The sequence below is a fragment of the Hetaerina americana genome, unplaced genomic scaffold, assembly GCF_022747635.1.
Source record: "Hetaerina americana unplaced genomic scaffold, ioHetAmer1.1.p SCAF_1, whole genome shotgun sequence".
Lineage (NCBI taxonomy): Eukaryota > Metazoa > Arthropoda > Insecta > Odonata > Calopterygidae > Hetaerina > Hetaerina americana.
In genome coordinates, this window is record NW_027286069.1 from 122,596,341 (window position 1) to 122,613,935 (window position 17,595).

At 37.6% G+C, this 17,595-nt stretch overlaps 2 protein-coding genes across 2 annotated transcripts; one reads left to right on the plus strand and one right to left on the minus strand.

Moving 5' to 3' along the window:
- Positions 1-514: 514 nt before the first annotated feature.
- RpL7A (ribosomal protein L7A) lies at positions 515-12,889 on the minus strand. Its single transcript, XM_071595148.1, has 6 exons — positions 12,762-12,889; positions 12,515-12,626; positions 12,189-12,338; positions 7,114-7,355; positions 3,395-3,517; positions 515-753 (listed from the first exon to the last, which is right to left on the minus strand). Exons 1-6 carry the CDS (start codon positions 12,774-12,776, stop codon positions 571-573), a joined length of 825 nt encoding a protein of 274 aa, XP_071451249.1. The 5' UTR covers positions 12,777-12,889; the 3' UTR covers positions 515-570.
- A 104-nt stretch (positions 12,890-12,993) lies between these two features.
- Positions 12,994-16,306, plus strand: MED22 (Mediator complex subunit 22). Its single transcript, XM_071584301.1, has 3 exons — positions 12,994-13,209; positions 15,753-15,853; positions 15,940-16,306. Exons 1-3 carry the CDS (start codon positions 13,107-13,109, stop codon positions 16,156-16,158), a joined length of 423 nt encoding a protein of 140 aa, XP_071440402.1. The 5' UTR covers positions 12,994-13,106; the 3' UTR covers positions 16,159-16,306.
- The last annotated feature ends 1,289 nt before the right edge of the window (positions 16,307-17,595 follow it).

A 17,595-nucleotide genomic window follows, 5' to 3' on the forward strand; every position in this document is an offset into this window, starting at 1 on the left:
AAAGAAATTTATTTGCATGTTCTTACAAATGCAGAAGCCGTGGATGGAAATCGTCATCTGAAAGACTGCACATTTGCCAGCGAGAGTGAGCCAGCTTAAGAGTCATTTGTCACAAAACTGGTTGTCTGACGTCAATACATTTTGGTCCAAAGAATTCTGGCCTTCCAACAGCGCAGATTTACCTCCGTTGGCCTGCTGTGCGTGGAGTGTGATTGAAAGGGTTACCATGGAAATGTTTGGTCATTGAGAGCCATTATTAAAATGATTTCCACCAATATGGACAGGTCCACATTAAAACGGGCCCGAGAACGTTTCAGACTGAGAACGGAGGTCATCATTTTAGCAAGTGGGGGACGCATGAAATATATTTGATAATATAGTACATAAGGATTTGTAAACATTTTCATTTTTGTAAACAAAATTTTTTGGAAAAATTGTTTAATTTGTCTGGATTTTTGCACCGCACTCAGTGTAAGGCCTATAATACCACATGGCCTATGAATGAAAGGCAAAATACCACTGCAGTTTTCTTTTATTAACATCGAGTAGGACAAAAAATGGACAAGGATGTTAGCCTGCTTTCTGGGCCAACTCCTTAGCCTTGGCCTTCTCCAACTTGCTGATTCTGGCGGCAGATTTTGAACCAAGGAGACCACCTCCCCAGTGCCTCTTTATCTCCTCATAACGGTCATTGTAGTTGGTCTTGATGGCCTCAACCACCTTTGCTAGGGATGCTCGGTCTCCCGCATCCACCTGGGACACAAAGCACACCACTGAGTCAAAAACATTAACTAGATCGCGAAGAATATTATTCCATATAATTTAACGCTCAGTAAGATTATATGTTCATATCACAGCCTTCATTGGATTGGCTCTGTTTTTTACATCATTGCACGGAAATACATAATACACACATTGATACACTGATTTAAAATGTCTGCCTGACAAGATAGTATAAACGAAAAATGGAAAAGCATGCCTTCACATTTTATAGACAAGAAACCATGTCAGCTTCAACAAACAATATGAAATAGTTGCCTATTGTGTGGCAAGGACCTTTGGTATCGTTCAAACTATTGCCTATTGTATGGTATTTTGAAAAACACTCCTTCATAACAACAAAAACCATAACACTAATTAACCCTAGGGACAGTTTAGCAGGTGATGAACTGAGTTCACCCATTAATATAAGCCCTATTTACGGCATTTTGTCAAATCCACACATTAGCAGGGTAAAGGGGGGTGGGGGGGGTCAGTTCCTTTCCCTGTGCCCGTTGTAGTTTCTCAGGAATTTCTGGGACCAATATAATTACAGAGCTTAGGTGGAGCTGCAGAAGCCCAGAGAGGCTTGCTCAGGAATCGAACCCAGGCCCTCCGCTCGGTAGTCCAAACGCTCTACCCCCTGGCCTACCCCGACCCACTTTCATACCTTTAAGTTCTTTTCAATATTGGTAATTGAAAACAACCAATTCTGAATGGGTAAGTTCTTTTCAATATTGGTAATTGAAAACAACCAATTCTGAATGGGTTCGAAGAGAGATGATAAAAGACTATTATTTCAACCAAAATGCCAATTCTACCATACTTGCATACAATATAGTGACACTTAAGGGAGAATTACTACGAGGGTCATCCGGAAAGTAGTACCCGTTCGTGCCGCATGAAGTGCTGACGACGCGAGTAGCCGCTGGACGAGGTCAGATAGCTTCAGTGGCTTGTCTGCCTTCTCTGAGCCAAGTTGCGTGACGCTAGCATTGCCTGTGTTGTTTCTGTGATTGTTTACAATGTTTAAAAAAATTGAGAACGCCGCCAGTTGTGAAGTGAGGGCAGTGATTAAATTCCTCAATGCAAGAAACGTTCGCCCATGTGATATTCATCGCCAATTAAAGGAGGTGTATGGAGACAATGTAATGGACGAGTCGTCTGTTCGGCGGTGGTGTCGCAACTTCAACATGGGGAGGGGGAACACACACGACGATGAGCGTTCGGAGAGACCGTCTGTCATTACAGACCAACTGGTGAGCTCAGTTGACGAATTCGTGAGGAACGATCGGCGCGTCACAATTGATGACATCTGTGAGCATTTTCCCAATGTTTCTCGAACAATTGTTCATGAAATTGTTAAACACCATCTGCATTATGCAAAAATTTGTGCAAGATGGGTCCCTCGCGTATCTCAATGAGCTGGCGGCGAAGGACTATGCAGCAGGAATACAGAAACTTGTCACACGTTATGACAAATGCCTTAATTTGCTTGGAGATTATGTTGAGAAGTAGTTTAAAGTATCCTCTTTCAAATAAAATTTTTTATGTTTGTTAATATTTACTTTTGTGTCTTTATTTCACGAACGGGTACTACTTTCCGGATGACCCTCGTAGTATGTATGTATGTACGCTAACTGCATCACCAATTTGATTAATGAAATATAACACAAATATGGTCAGAATTTATAAATATTGTATTAGTGCAAATCTAGTGGAACTGCCAACCCTGCTTTTATCTCCAAAATGTTAGCAAACAAACTTGCTTATTGTGACAATACAAAAATGAATAATTTCATAAATATCATCACTATTAATTCAATACAGTTAAAACAGGCATGTTGAAGTTTGATAACTGTGGTGTTTCCCCCAGAATATATTTAATTAATAAATCATTAAAAACTTACTTTCATGAAAATGTATTCCTAATCCTAAATAGTCTACAACATTAAATAGAAATTGCATTCTAAACAATATTAAGAAGTTAGATTGAATGAATTCCCCATGGCTACGTTGATGAAACTTGCATTGCAATTGCTATGTCTTTAAAATTCAATGATGCATTCGTTCCAATGAGTAAAATTTTAGAATCTCCAATTGCACCGAAGAGAAAGCATATTTTTGAAATCATGTCTTTATGAATCAAATTTATGGATTAAAGACTGAATGATGATGGATGAACAACCTCAAGCAAATGGCTCGTTCCATTACTTGACTTACGTGTTACCCTCAAGGTGGCTCATTACGTTCATGAAATGAAAACTTTTCATGAATGGCTTGAGAACTTTTCATGAATGGCTTAAACACTTTTCAGAGAGAGGACCGAATATATTGCACTTTTAAAGACATGTTTATTAATCAAAGCCAATAAATTTAAGCATGCTAACAAAAAAGATAATTATTTTGTCCCTGCACTAAAAGCACATTCATTGTATTTTTGTTCTTAAATAGAACCTAATATGACTCCCACTGTCACATATCAGTGTAATTCGTTCAAGAATTAATATCTTAAAGTACTCGTCCAAAATTTGAAGTTGGGCCAAAGTTTCCAAATCAAAAAAATAGGTTATATTTTGGCACTTGGCTACAAAGCAACTCCATGCAAGCAAGCACATTAGCAGTCTTAACTGACCTGGGTCAATGCAACACACGTGCAAGTCTTCCTTCGTACCAATCGCCCCAGTCGTGCCTTGCCCTTCACAATGCAGTAGGGCACACCCATCTTCCTGCACAGAGCTGGCAGGAAAAGGACAAGCTGCAAAGAATTTCCGATTTATAAATATTATACACATCAGGAAACGTGACACTGCCAACAAAATTTATTCGTAGGATTATACTCAGAAGTCACTTTCATCCTTTGATCACATGATGAGCGATATCAGGTGAAGAAATTCAAGCATCATTGTACATAACACTTATTACAAGAACAACAAGCTAACAAATATTCCAGTTTCATCTCCACTGAATTAATCAGTTAACGATATTGTAACATGAGCAACGCATCTCTCAAACTAAACCAAGTCAATTCCCATGCAACCAGCTTCATCCACTGCCAAGTGAGAAACTATTGCCAGGGGTCATGCATAAACCAAAGGAATGGGCTGGAATGAAGTAGATGGAGAAAAAAACATGGTCCAACTACTAAGAACTGCCTGTCTGACGCAAGTGAAAATTACCTCCCAACTAAAAAGTCCCGTATTTCCCTGCCATTTCACCAAAATGCTATTATACAAACCAATAATATAAATAGTAGGTAATCATAACTTAACAAACACTTAGGAAGTGATGCACGTTAACAAGCAAAAGTATGGTTTCCATAGATAGCACCAAAAGTAACTAACCCAATAATCTAGTCATCAAAGTACCTAACATTTCCCCTAGGGCTTTCAAATGAAAAATACATACTCGCATTACATCAATGCAAGAAAGTAAATACAGCGGACTCTTGCCAGCGAGTGTTTGAATATTCCTTGACTTCTATACATACCAAATAAGAAACTTCCCAACCAGGTCCTTCCATGACAAGTCACAATTGGGTAGCAAAACTTATAGGTGCATAATTTATGCAACGATGCCTTAATACCTAACGTTTCATGTCTTGTTGGCGATTAAGAGGCAAACTGTTTCATTTTGCAGGAGGGTAAACGCACAATAGCCAGTTTAACCCTTTCGCTGCAGCTCACTCCCCAGAAATGTGCTCCTCACGTGTGGCAAAAGCAGAAGATTTGTGTCTTCGTGCCTTTATTGATCCCGAAATAACAAAATAACCTTAAGAAATATGGAAATTATGAAAATAATCTAGATTCAGTTTATTTAATAGTAAATTTTTACTGATTTATTTCGACTGATATAATTTTAATAAAATTTCTAAGTGGGATAGCACACCACAGGAAAGTGTTTTCAAAGGTATTTTCACAGCAGTGAAAGGTTTGATCTAGATCCTCGCCTATTCTAGAAAAGAGTCCAGCTATGTAGTGCAGGTGCTTTCTAATGGGTCAAAAATGGCCATTTTGTAATTTCTTGCCAAAAATGATTTACTTGCAAGTTTCTCTGGACTTGACAGAAAACCATATTTCAACAATTAATTTTTCCACAAGTACCATTAATTATAAATAACCAGTACTAGAGCGTATCTGACTTGAAAACAAAATAAGGATAAATCAATATATTAGCAAACAATTTTGATACTGAAGCCCAGAATATCACCAGAAGCATCAGAGAGTACTAAGGTAGGTGACAAAAAATAAAAGGCCAGAAGAAGACACCCTTCGTTACTATTGACAACTGTTATCAAGTGGGGTAAGAAAATTTGTGACAAATTCAAGATCCACCACAAAAACTTGCCAAAAATGAAATGTCATGAATTCCATTGCAAGTAATGGTTGGTTATGGTAGTTAATGAGAATTTTTTAATTAACGATGCACCTGGTGAAGATAAGGTTATGATAGTGACAGTTGAACCATTTAGGATAAAATTGTATGCACTGGTAGCTGAATATGATAAACAAATTGTATAATGCAGATGAAGCAGGATTGCCCTGGTGGGCTTGGCTAGAAAACATCTTAACAAAAGATCTAAGGTTCCTGGACGAAAAGTCAGTGAGGAAAGTGCCCCTCTATACCTGTGTGTGCTAATGCAGATGGTAGCCAGAAGTGGAAGGGTGTAGTTGGATTATTTGCACAACCCAGACAACCAAAGAAAATAATGATCACTGTAATCTGCACCAAGTATGCATTCCGAAAATGTTTGGCTTACCAGATGGTTCGACAATCAATTTGTTCCCAAAGGTGTGAAACACTTAGTTCGGGGTTCTGGGTCACTAGGTTCTGGGCATTCCAGAGCGAGTACATACTTTGGTATGCCTCATTATGAATAATGCCGACCCCCCAATCCTGACAACGGCAATTGCACTGCGGGGATGTTGAGACTAGGTGCCTTGTTTCACCCTCAATTTTACTGTATCAGCCAATGAATCAGAGTAAACATAGCTTGCAAGATGTTGTACACGGGAGTTCTGAATGAAATTATAAGTATTTTAGAGTCAAGTTATCATGAGAGTGAAAACAGCCGGTGACATTCAATTGAGAATTTTTTCTAAATAATACCAGGAATTCATTAATACTGGGCTGATTTATACGAGTGTCTCAAATATTTGAGAATTGAAATGTTATCTTTATTTTATGAGCTTGTTTAACAATTTTGGGATGTAAAAAAACTGTGACCCCTCTGCACGTTATACTTGCTACTGATTAAAATCTTGTCACCTTCTCATGGAAAGTGTACTAAATGTCTATAGGTCCTAGAGTTTAAACAACATTTGATTAACACTAACTTCTGAGAAAACTTTAGGCATAACTTTTTAAGGACTTAAAAAAAATGGTTAAGGGCAGCGAAGACTCATTTACACAAAATTTAGTCCTAACAAATTTCACCTATTCAATAAGACAAAACAGACATACCGAAATCAAATAAGATGGTGGGGATAGAAAAGAAAGCCACAAAACTATACATGGGTCTAAGGAAAGGTGGAAGGAACGAGTTTTTATGGACTTATTTACTGCAATTGTGATGAAATCTGCCCGAAAGATTCCTCAGATCAGTGTTAGTTGCTATCCCTAACATGGGAAAACCACCCAAAATAAGATGACTAGAGAACATGCTTGAGTTTGCATGCAGCATTAGTAGTACTAAGGGTCATCAATAAGAGGACAGAGAAGAGGGCTAATGATTACTTAGCGGATGGTCCGTTGGAGTCCGAGAAGAGTGATAACATTTCAGTAAAAGAGGACACTGATAAATATGAACATAGAACACTTATCAGAATGTAATTGTGTGCTTTATTAGGAAAAGGGATAAGGCAAGGACACAAGCACGAGCTATTAATTTTATGTCGAAGGAATGGTTAAAGAGGCAAAGGAAAAACTGGAGACGTGGAGCCAGAGACGAATTCATAACAATGATCAAGCTTTTAAGTGCCAGCCAACAAAGGGATGAGAGTCATTGCTGATTGCATCATAAAATCAGTGGATAGTTATGGGATGAGAATCAATGCAAACAAAGCAAAGGCCCTGAAGTTTCCGAGAAGGTTAAAAGAGACAAGCTAATCGTCATAAGAGGGGGGAAATTTACAGCACGTCAGTTGACCCATCAGAGGAAAATAATTACTTCAGCAACTAAAAAGGGCACCTAACTTGTGAATTCTGATCTATTAAGTGGGTATTAACATCATTTCAAATAATGTTTAGTACTACAGTTGTTCACCTGATTCATGGTATTGTGACATTAACTCTAAATTGCTAGCAACAAGCAGTACTCTAGATATAAAATACGTCTTTCCAGCGAATGCTCACCTCGATGGGATCCACATCATGCGCTATCACCACCACCTGAGCCTTCTTCTGCTCCACAAGTTTCACCACTGTGTTGGTTCCCATGCGCACAGTGTTTGGCCGTTTCGTGGGGGCTACAGGAGGGGCGGGCCCCTTCTTCTTCTCTGCCGCTATCCTTTCCTCTGCCTTGGCACGGAGGCGAGCCTTTTTCACAATAGCCGTTTCAGGACGATACTTCTCCAGGATACGGAAAAGTTGTTTGGCTGAAACAAAACGTGGGCCCAGTCACAGAACATTACCTTACTAACTTTGTATATTGTGGTGAGGCTAATCCTAAACTTAAAATACTAACAAACTTTCCTTTGGCGCACTCAAATCCGAAGACAGTCTCCCACAGAGTTAAGTTACCCTATTCAACCACACACAATGCATACAGGCACAGCTCAGAGCAGTGTTTTGCATGCGTTCCCCGCATTGAAATGTTTTACCATTTTAATAGAGTCATGTTAAATATCTATGGCATTCATACAATCATCATTGAAGGTATTTTAGATCAAGGTGCAAGTCAGAACTTTCTTCAAATTTTAGAGAAGACCTTCAGAGGGTTTTTTTTCTATGCCAAAGATTGGATAGGAATGCCATTTTCATGCAATTTTGGCAATATTCTTGGAGAAATTATTAGGATGATTCCATATCAATTTATCTAATTTTTTTTAAATAAGCCGCATGGCAATCTTATAAAACCATTACATATTTTACATGGGTTCCTGAATTGTTGGGCAAATCAGAACCTATTTATTTTCCATTCTTAGTTCTACAGGTCCAACAACTGCTCTCTAACATTGCAAATCACTTCAGCTTACACTGCTGTTTGCAGTACCATTCATGAGCTAATAGAAACCCTATTCCAAAGCACAAGCTAGAGACCTGAATCAGCAGATAATAAATTAGGGAACAGAAACAACATATTTCAGCAAGGGCAAAAACATTTTCACCTTTGCTATTTTAATAAATTTAAAATCAAATATCTTATTTGGTGCTCACAAATTAACTCCAGAATATAAACTAACTAGTTAAGTCAGTCAGAGGTATTGCATGAAGTTAATAATTTGATCATATTTCAATGTAATAATGCAGTTCGGATATCCATTTTATCTAAATTTTAGAATACAATAAAATTACAGCCAATTACAGCAATCTACTGGAGGCAAAGTTATCATAATTTAGGAAAATATATTATACATGAATTTTTGGTGCCCCCATATGGAGATCTAATATTATTTAGATGAAAAAATCAACAGAGTTACTTCAAATGTAAATAAAACAAATACAGGATGCGGCAACGTAACTTTCTTTTTTGAAAGCATTTTGGGCTCCAAAACAGGCGGTTATGTCACTTCACCCTGAACATTGCACCGATTCTTGATTTTGAAATTATTATTTTTCTCCAGTGAGACCAACTTTCTGGATTCCATTACCCAACTTGACCCCAATAAAACTTTTCTTCCTTTCCCCAACATGTTGGGCATCAGAATATTTTTGGTTGACCATCACCGCAACAAAAGCAAGAACATTTTTTCATCAAGAATTACGGATTCTCATACCACATTCTCTCATACCAATTTCCATTTTGTTGCATAATGTAGCTACTATCAACATTTCTCAGGAATTTTTGAAGAAACAAATTCCAGAGCCAGTTGCCACCCTGTTAACAAATGGAGCTTTGCCTAACCTATCAGTTAACGATTTTCTGCAGGATGCTTGACTTAGTCTACCATTTTGGGAAAAGTGACAGCATTCTATACCAGATGTCTTTTACATCACAAATATCAATTTCAGACTAGAGAGTTTGCCAGATTTTCTGGCAAACAAGAGGGAATCCAGGATTTTGGCAGACAGAAAAATAATTTCAGGTGTAGAAGTGGCACCTTGGTAAGTGACAAGATAATGGTATACATGGATCTAACGGCCAATGTGCAAATACCACTCAAATATTACTTTAAGTTTAACGTCTTTCTATTTTAAGTTTTGTTGTTAACCTCTCAAATGTTACTGGATGAATATTAATTAATATAATCTGAATTGCATGACCAGGACTTAATAACTGGTGAGTAAACCTTAAATCTAATCATCACAATTTCCCTTTGCTTCCATCTCTAAGAAAGGTGGCCCAGATACATCCCACAATGTATACGATGCCTAAAAAAAAATTCAAATGGATACAGACGATAACAATTCTGTTCCTGATGCATTTCAAAACTGAAAGGATTGATAAAAGAAAGCGAAATACAGAATAAAAAAACAAAACTTCTGTGCTCTCAATAGTATTTCCACCATGCAGGGAGTTCAAAGGAAACTTGTTTGTTTTCAGGAGGCAATTGAATGGCATAAAAAGAATACAAGACAAATCTTTTAGTGGAGGAATGCAATACCTTAATCAAAATGTTGGGAGAAAAATTTCAGAATCATCAGATGCCTACCTCTTGGTCAAAAATAAGGCATATGATGTACTGGCCAATTCTGAGTTGGCAAGTCACTAAGTCTTACACAAGGAAGTGTCAATCAATATTTATGAGGCTAAGAAAATCAAGGCAAAAACATATGAATTTATGTCACCCTAATGAGTGGTACTCCTAGTTCAGGACAATAATACTTTTAAAATGGTCCTTCCAAATTTCCCTCTCTCTCTATTGAGTGGTAAATCTTCACTGGTCCTATCGTGCTCAGTGCTCAAGTTCATCATCAAAATATAAAATCAACAAGAGGGGAGGGAGGACTGTAATCTTACAATTAGTACCGATATAAATATAAAACCTTTGAATGATAGAATTTATTGACTACTAAGGTGTGACGATACCAACTCTGCAAGAAGACCTCATCAAGTGTTTACTTAGCAACACTTAAAGAAGTAATTCCATTTGATGCCCAAAAGAGATTTAATTAATTCAATTTACCTAACACAATAAATTACCAATGTATTTGCAATCAAATTGATATATTTAGCTTAAATTCTTTAATTTGGATTGGCATTTAAGTAACATTTTATCCTACCAGCTTAGCAATTGAATAAATAGGTCATAATGGCTTCTAATTTCAAAATTTCATGATTAGAATCACCTTATCCAAGCTTTAACCCAGTATTTTGGCTACCTCATTATCCTGATCAAATACAACACACCATGTTAAAATTTCATCCTGAAGTATTTCAGCAATTTTTCTTTAGCATAGACATTTATGGATGGATTAAGAACTAATAAAATTGAATTAAAAATGTCACCAAACGCTAAAATAAAACTCTCCACTAACAGTGGAGATTACCTCAATCTGAGTCTTTCACTTAATTTTTTTACTTCTTTAAGCATTGAAATGAATGTCAACCCTGTTATTCATAATACTAGCATTCATGAAATAAAACTTGGTGAACTACTATTGATGCAAGGTCAACAACACTGCCTATGAAGTCACTCTGGCCCAGACAGGACTAGGTATTCGGGGATGAATTTCACTAAAGCAGGTTGAGGTTTAAATGCTTTTACGTTATTAATAATAACACATGCTTATTTGTCCAGCAGCCATGCACCACAGCATTGACAGTGCACGACAGATGCACAGGACAAGTCAATTATTAATCAGGAATATACCATATCCACTTTAAGATAAAATATTTTCAGCAGAAAACAAATCCTATTATTATATTGCATTTATTTAATGTGGTGTTCTCAACAAAAGTAGGTACTCAGAGGTAGTGCAGCAGTAAGTAGCCATTTATTACGTACTACAATGTGGTTGTCCTTAATTAACTGCATGAATCTCCCTATACACGCCGTTGTGAAATTTAATTCTTTAACACCTGGCAGAAATACATCCATCGAAAGCTACAGGTTTCCACTACTGTCTGGATTAGTCATTGTTCTCATCTTTATCACAGTCTTCAACATCCCATTGCCAATCAGAAAGCTCCAAATCCATCTTTCCAGCCTTCTTTCAATTTTTCCCAACAATCCCCTCTCCTCCCACACCATGCCCAGAACTTGTTCGGTTTCCTCTCTGTATATTTCACCCTTTCCAGCCTTCGTCCTACTGTTAAGGGCACACAGCCCTTCAACATCATGCTCCATATATAAGTTTAGAACAGCCTTTCCTCAACATCCTTACTTGAAATCCCTGTCATCATTTTCCCTTCTCACGAGAGCTCCTTCGACAAATTCTTACTCTACACTGCACATATATGTAAGGAAAAAAGGGAACACCAGAAGAAATATTAACTGAAAATAAAAATCCCCACAGAATGGCACCATCAAATTTGGGAACAGGGGGCAGAAACCGTATCACTACAAAACTTGAGATGATTCTGGTCAAGCACACATGAAAGATTAACCGTTCCATCTGCTTCTATTTATCAACTCTCATCCGTCTCAAAAATCTGTTTCCTTTCATTAAATTCAAATTAACGACTTTCCCCCAATACCCTTCGGAATTAATAATATCATATAAAACCGCTTCTGCCGGTTTCACGATTTCGTGATTTTTTCACTCCCGCGTTTAACCGCAGACTTACCACCCTTAAGCATGGCTTCTGTCATTAAAAATTTCAGATTTTTTCATTAAAGTCCCATTCAGATATTTAAGGCCTTGAGGTTTCCATCAGCTCGAACAGCAAACCATTTCCCATGTCAAAGTGATAACTGCACCAAAACAACTTATCACAGGAAAAAAATTTCAATGGTTCCGATCTGCTGACATCAATGAACCGAAGTATCAATAACTTCTCCACAATTATCATGCACCAAACTGATATATTCGATCCTTTTACATCATATAATTGACAAATTCGATCATTTCACAGAGCATGACTAATCAAATTCACGATTGTAACTCCTTTGCAACACTTCATATGAAAATGAACAAATGTCAATTTTTCAAATTAAATGAAATCCTGGAATGCTACGTATCAGTTAAACATTTCTTTGGTGGTAGAGAAGTTTTCTTCATGCTTTGCTAAGATAGCAAATACATCATCAAATACGTATTACATACCAGGTTATAATTACTAACTTACTACTTAAACCACGTTAGTGCTATTCCATTATTCTTACCAGTTTGTTTGTCTAGTGTTTGACTGAACTGGTTGATGGATGGGGGAACTTTCAGCCTTTTCTGAAGCACTGCTTTCTGTCTCTGAATACGGATATACTTCGGCCATCGCACGAAACGACTAAGATCTCGCTTTGGCTGAATATCCTGACCTGCAATTCATCATTACCTTAAGATTAAATATGAAGACAAATCGTAGGCTCTATAAACGCGTGCGTCAGATACAAATCATGGTGGTAGAGAAACTTTCGTCAAAGAGTTTTAAGATAGCAAATACGGTCATCATTTAACACAACTATACCACAAAAGCGTGATGGCCAATACGTACCGATAGCAAAATTTCTAGGTCTTTTCTCAAAAAGTGGATTAACAATTTTCTTGTGTTCCGTTTTCTTAACAGCCAGGGGTGCTGCTGCTACCTTCTTCCCCTTCTTCTTGGGCTAAAAAACTATATATTAGCTTCCGCTGCCAATTGACCACACATGTTGCTTGATATACACGAAGGTTATGGTATCAATGCACCTGACTGGTAGAACCACCAATATCATTAGGAATCAAAAATTTAATTTATTTACCTTTTTCTGGACCATTTTTGTATTTGACGACCCTCAAGATGCCTATAATAACCAACGGATTATTAACAACGCGTGTCCAACTTCTGCGCCACTCACAACGTGGCTACCGGAAGGACATGAAGCGACTAAAATACCTATCGAGTAAATTGATAATCGATACTTTCGCTAGTGGCAATGATTCGATACATCGCAGATCGCTAGTTGAAACAGTTTGATGAAACAGCTGAACAACGTTGTCCGAGGTACGTCATAAAATCTTAGGTCGACGATTGTTTACATCTACGACTGTAATAAATTTGCTGTAGGCATACTATTTTTTGATAAACTGATTTCAATAGGCAATTCATGGCTCACCAAAGAACTCTCCCTCAGAGTAAGGAGGCCCTCCTTAAATCTTACACGACCAGACTGAAAGATGACGTGAAGTCGATGTTAGAGAATTTTGAAGGTAATTACGCAGCGGATGTTGATTAAATTCGCTAAAATACTGAATTAATTATCGTAAAAATGCGGTAAAATAAAATTTAAATGCGATAAGGTGAATTATGTTGTTCGTAACCGGAGTAGTCTTAAAACTTATTGCTGATAAGCATATAATTACTTGGTATTCTGCTTAAACTGTGAAATCATTCCTTCGGTTACCATTAAATATTCTATGAAGTTCTATTTCGTCTTGTGAATAATATCATTGCGCTGACCAATCACCAGTGGATTAGGTTATGTTCTCTAATGGCCCCTGTCTGCCAGCAGATTTCACCTCATTTTATATTGTCATTTTGAGAAAAAAGCTCAAGTGTTACCGAAATGGTAAGAGCAGTTTCCTCTTAGAGTTATCGGCGTATTATCGATCGGAGGCAGGCAATTTAAAGGGTGCCCCCCACTTATTTTTATGTACATACAGGTTCCCACGTTCGAGGGAACCTGAGAGTGTTTGCAGACTACAGTGTGCTAGAGAGATATATGTATATATATATATATGTATATATATATAGATAACTCTAATTCCTTACACTACAGCAATTACTGGTTTACATCTCAGAGTACCCCGCTATCTACCCGTGTCAATATTTCTCTATAGCACACTGTCGTCTGCAAATACTCCCAGGTTCACTCGAACGTGGGAACCTGTATGTACATAAATTATATATATATATATATTGAAGAAAATAGGAATAGATTGGAGGGAAAGGAGGCTAATACGCAACCTGTACATGTCTCAGACTGCACAGGTGGGGAACGGGGAGTCCGGATGGGCAGTGTTAGCAAGAGGTGTAAGGCAGGGTTACCCATTATCATCGTTGCTGTTCAACCTGTATGCAGACGAAATGATTAAAGAGGCATGGGAAGAACTGGAGGTAGGAATGAAAGTGGGCGGGGAATTCGTGAAATCAGTTAGGTTCGTCGATGACCAAGCTTTAGTTTGTACGTCAGCCAAGGGGTTGCAAGCATTGCTTGGTGAATTGGAAATTCAGTGTGACAGGTATGGGATGAGAATCAATACTAATAAAACAAAGGTTATGCGATTTTCTAGAAAGAAAAAGGCTGAGCTAAACATTAAAATAGGAGGGCAAAAACTAGAGCAGGTAGAAGAGTTTACGTATCTCGGAAGTATTTTTGGCCAGCACGGTCAAAGTAGTAGGGATGTAAGGAGAAGACTTGCGCTAGGTAAAGAGGCTTTTACAAGGAAGAGGGAGTTGATGACAGGGACTTTGAGTAAGGATGTTAAGAAAAGACTCGTAAAAACTTTGAAATGGAGCGTAGCTATGTACGGTGGGAAACGTGGTCATTGAAGCAGGAGGATAGACGTAGATTGGAGGCTTTTGAAATGTGGGTGTGGAGAAGAATGGAGAAGGTGAAATGGACAGAGAAGAAAACAAATGAGGAAGTACTTGGTATGGTGGGCGAAGAGAGGGGTTTGTTGGGAGCAATCCTATAGAGGCAGGGATTTTGAAGACTGTAATTGAGGGAGAATGTTAGGCAAACGAGGAAAGGGAAGGAACAGGGTAGGGATGTTGGACAGGATGAAGGGAGGAAGGAAGTACCCAGAGATGAAGAGGGACCTGATGTAGAGTAGGATATTGTGTTTTGCTAGGGGTCACAAATTATTTAGTTGGTAATTGTGTCCATCCAAAAACCTACCTTAACCGGTAGATTACCTAATAATAATATATATATATATATGTATTGAACCAAGCTATGTGATTTTTTGGGTACCAGGTCTTCGTGGGGAACCATAACCGGCACAGGGAAAGGAACTGGCCTCCCTACCCTGATGTGTGAATGTCACTCGCGGTCGGGCTTAGTACTGGGTGAACTCTACCATCACCTACCAAACCGACCTTTGGGTTGATTACTGTATTCATAGTTTTTATATATGTATTGATCATGTATCATGCATGTATAGATTTATCAGAAAACGTGCAGTGCTCAATCTTTGGAATAAAATTAGAATAAATTATAAAAAGCATGGGAACGAATTAAGCATATACGGGCAGGGTCAATACTTACACTGACATCCGACGTTTCAAGGGGCACATGCATCAGAGGAATACATTGATAAGCCTTTATGAAGCTAGGTGTTATTAAACAAGTGGTAGGAGAAACCCAATTATATTAGTACCCCCGACCACGAGATAAAGAAAAGGCATTGACATCTTCAAGTACCCATTATTAATTCCTTCGCTTGATTCGAAGATCTAACAAAATCGAACCCAAGCACCTTATTTATTTACTTCCTGGCAGACAATAATGATGTATTTGGTTATTGAATGAAGTATGTAAAGTGTTTTTGTGAATTTTTATGTATGTATATGCACACACATACTTGAGTGCGTGAGTGAACTGTTGTAGTGCATGAATGACCAGTGTCCTGCCACATGCCTCCCTGGGCCATCGCTGCCTCATTTTAATGCATGGTGTTCATCCCAGAAAAATTGGTAAAACTTCCTCCTAATTCCTAATCAATTCAAAACTCTCTCTCTTTATTTACAGAAATAGTGAAATTAGCCAAGGGAGACACTGACACACAGCTAACCAGGGTAACTCAGTGTGAGAAGGACCATTTTGAGATGCATGTCCGAGCGGCCAACATTGTAAGCAGTTGATTCTTCAAAATATTTACATGTCCTAGATTTCTTTCCTCAGGAATGCTCAATCTTTACAATTTCCAAATTTTCAGGTGAGAGCCGGGGAATCTCTCATGAAACTCGTCTCAGATATCAAACAGTATTTGATATTGAATGATTTTCCCTCAGTTAATGAGGCTATTGCTCAGAACTCAAAACTTTTTAGGACAAAGCAACAGGAATGTGACCAAAAGCTGATGAGTTTGCGAGATGACATGGCAGCAGATCTGTATGACTTGGAAGAGGAGTACTATACATCCATTTATAAGTAAATGTGAAGTCTCTTGAAAATTTGTGACTATTTGATGTTTTTATCGTGTGTTTTATTGGTAATTATGTCTTCTGTGAAGATATGTGAATAGGAATTAATCGTATGTGTACATACTTTAATGATATTTAGTGTTTAAGCTTCAATAATATTAAAGCACTTCAAAATTGAAACTTTTCATTTGGTCTCAAGTTTTCCCAGCAGTACAAACTCCACTTATTGTATTGATTTTGGTGCTAAATATTCATTAGTGCCGATAAACTTACAGTTAAAACTAAATTTTTATAGTGTGTTTCTTGATTAAATATACTATGGTAAGTTTAGTGCATATTTTTGGTTGCAAAGGGAACAAAATAGAATAGTCTCTGAAACAGGAGAGAGTAATCATGAAGTAAGGCGAGAATCATTATTATTATAACTTTTTATTTGCCCAGAGATCGCAAAACAAAAATACCAGGTGGGTGGTGTATGTACATGATATAAGGCACGTCGAAAAGGATCAAAGACACAGGCTCAATTAAGATACATGGAGAAAGAAATGATGCGCTCATAGTTGCATAATGTTTGGCACAAATCCATGAACATTGGCTGTAACACGGACATGTAATATCAAATTCAGAAAAATCAGTGATCACCAACATGAATCAGACCTTGTCCATTGCTTGAAACTAAAAGTAAGTATGAACTGACTGGTCGGGAATATTGTTGAGACGTTCGTCAACAGAGTAGAGCATATTGCGCTGTAGATATCTTTTCAATTTGTGCCTGAATGCAGCAGTTCCCTTTGTATCCTTGATACTTTTGGGTAGTTAGTTATATCAGCTGATGCCCATTCCATTGGGTCCTAATTTCAATGCTTTAGTTCTTATGTTCCCACAATGGATGTCATTCCTTCCTTGGGTGTAATGATGATGATAGGCAGAGTTCAGAGAATAGTTGCCAATGTTATTTTTTATATACAGGATTAAAAACATAATGTAGATGCAAGGGAGTGGTAGCAAATTTAATTCATGGAAAATAGGCCTAGCTGGAGCATTGTGAGGTTTCATGGAGATGTTTCTAATAGCTTTCTTTTGTATTTTAAAGATGTGGTCGAGAAATAGCAGCTGATCCCCATAATATTATACTGTAGGTTATATTTGAATAAATTTCACCATAGTATAAATTGAGTAGTACAGTTTTACTTGTAGTTTCATACAGGTGTCTTAATAAGTAGCTGGTTGAACTGAGCTTGTGTTGAAGGACTTGAACATGCGTATCCCAAGAAATATTTGCACGCAGGGAAATGCCTAGAAATTTGCATTCTATCACATGCTCAATTGATTGGTCATTAATTTTTATCTGCAGATCATCTGACACCTTCTTATTGAATGTAAAGTATAATATTTTATTTTTATTTACATTTAAGTTTAGTAGGTTGTCTGTACACCACTTGTTAATT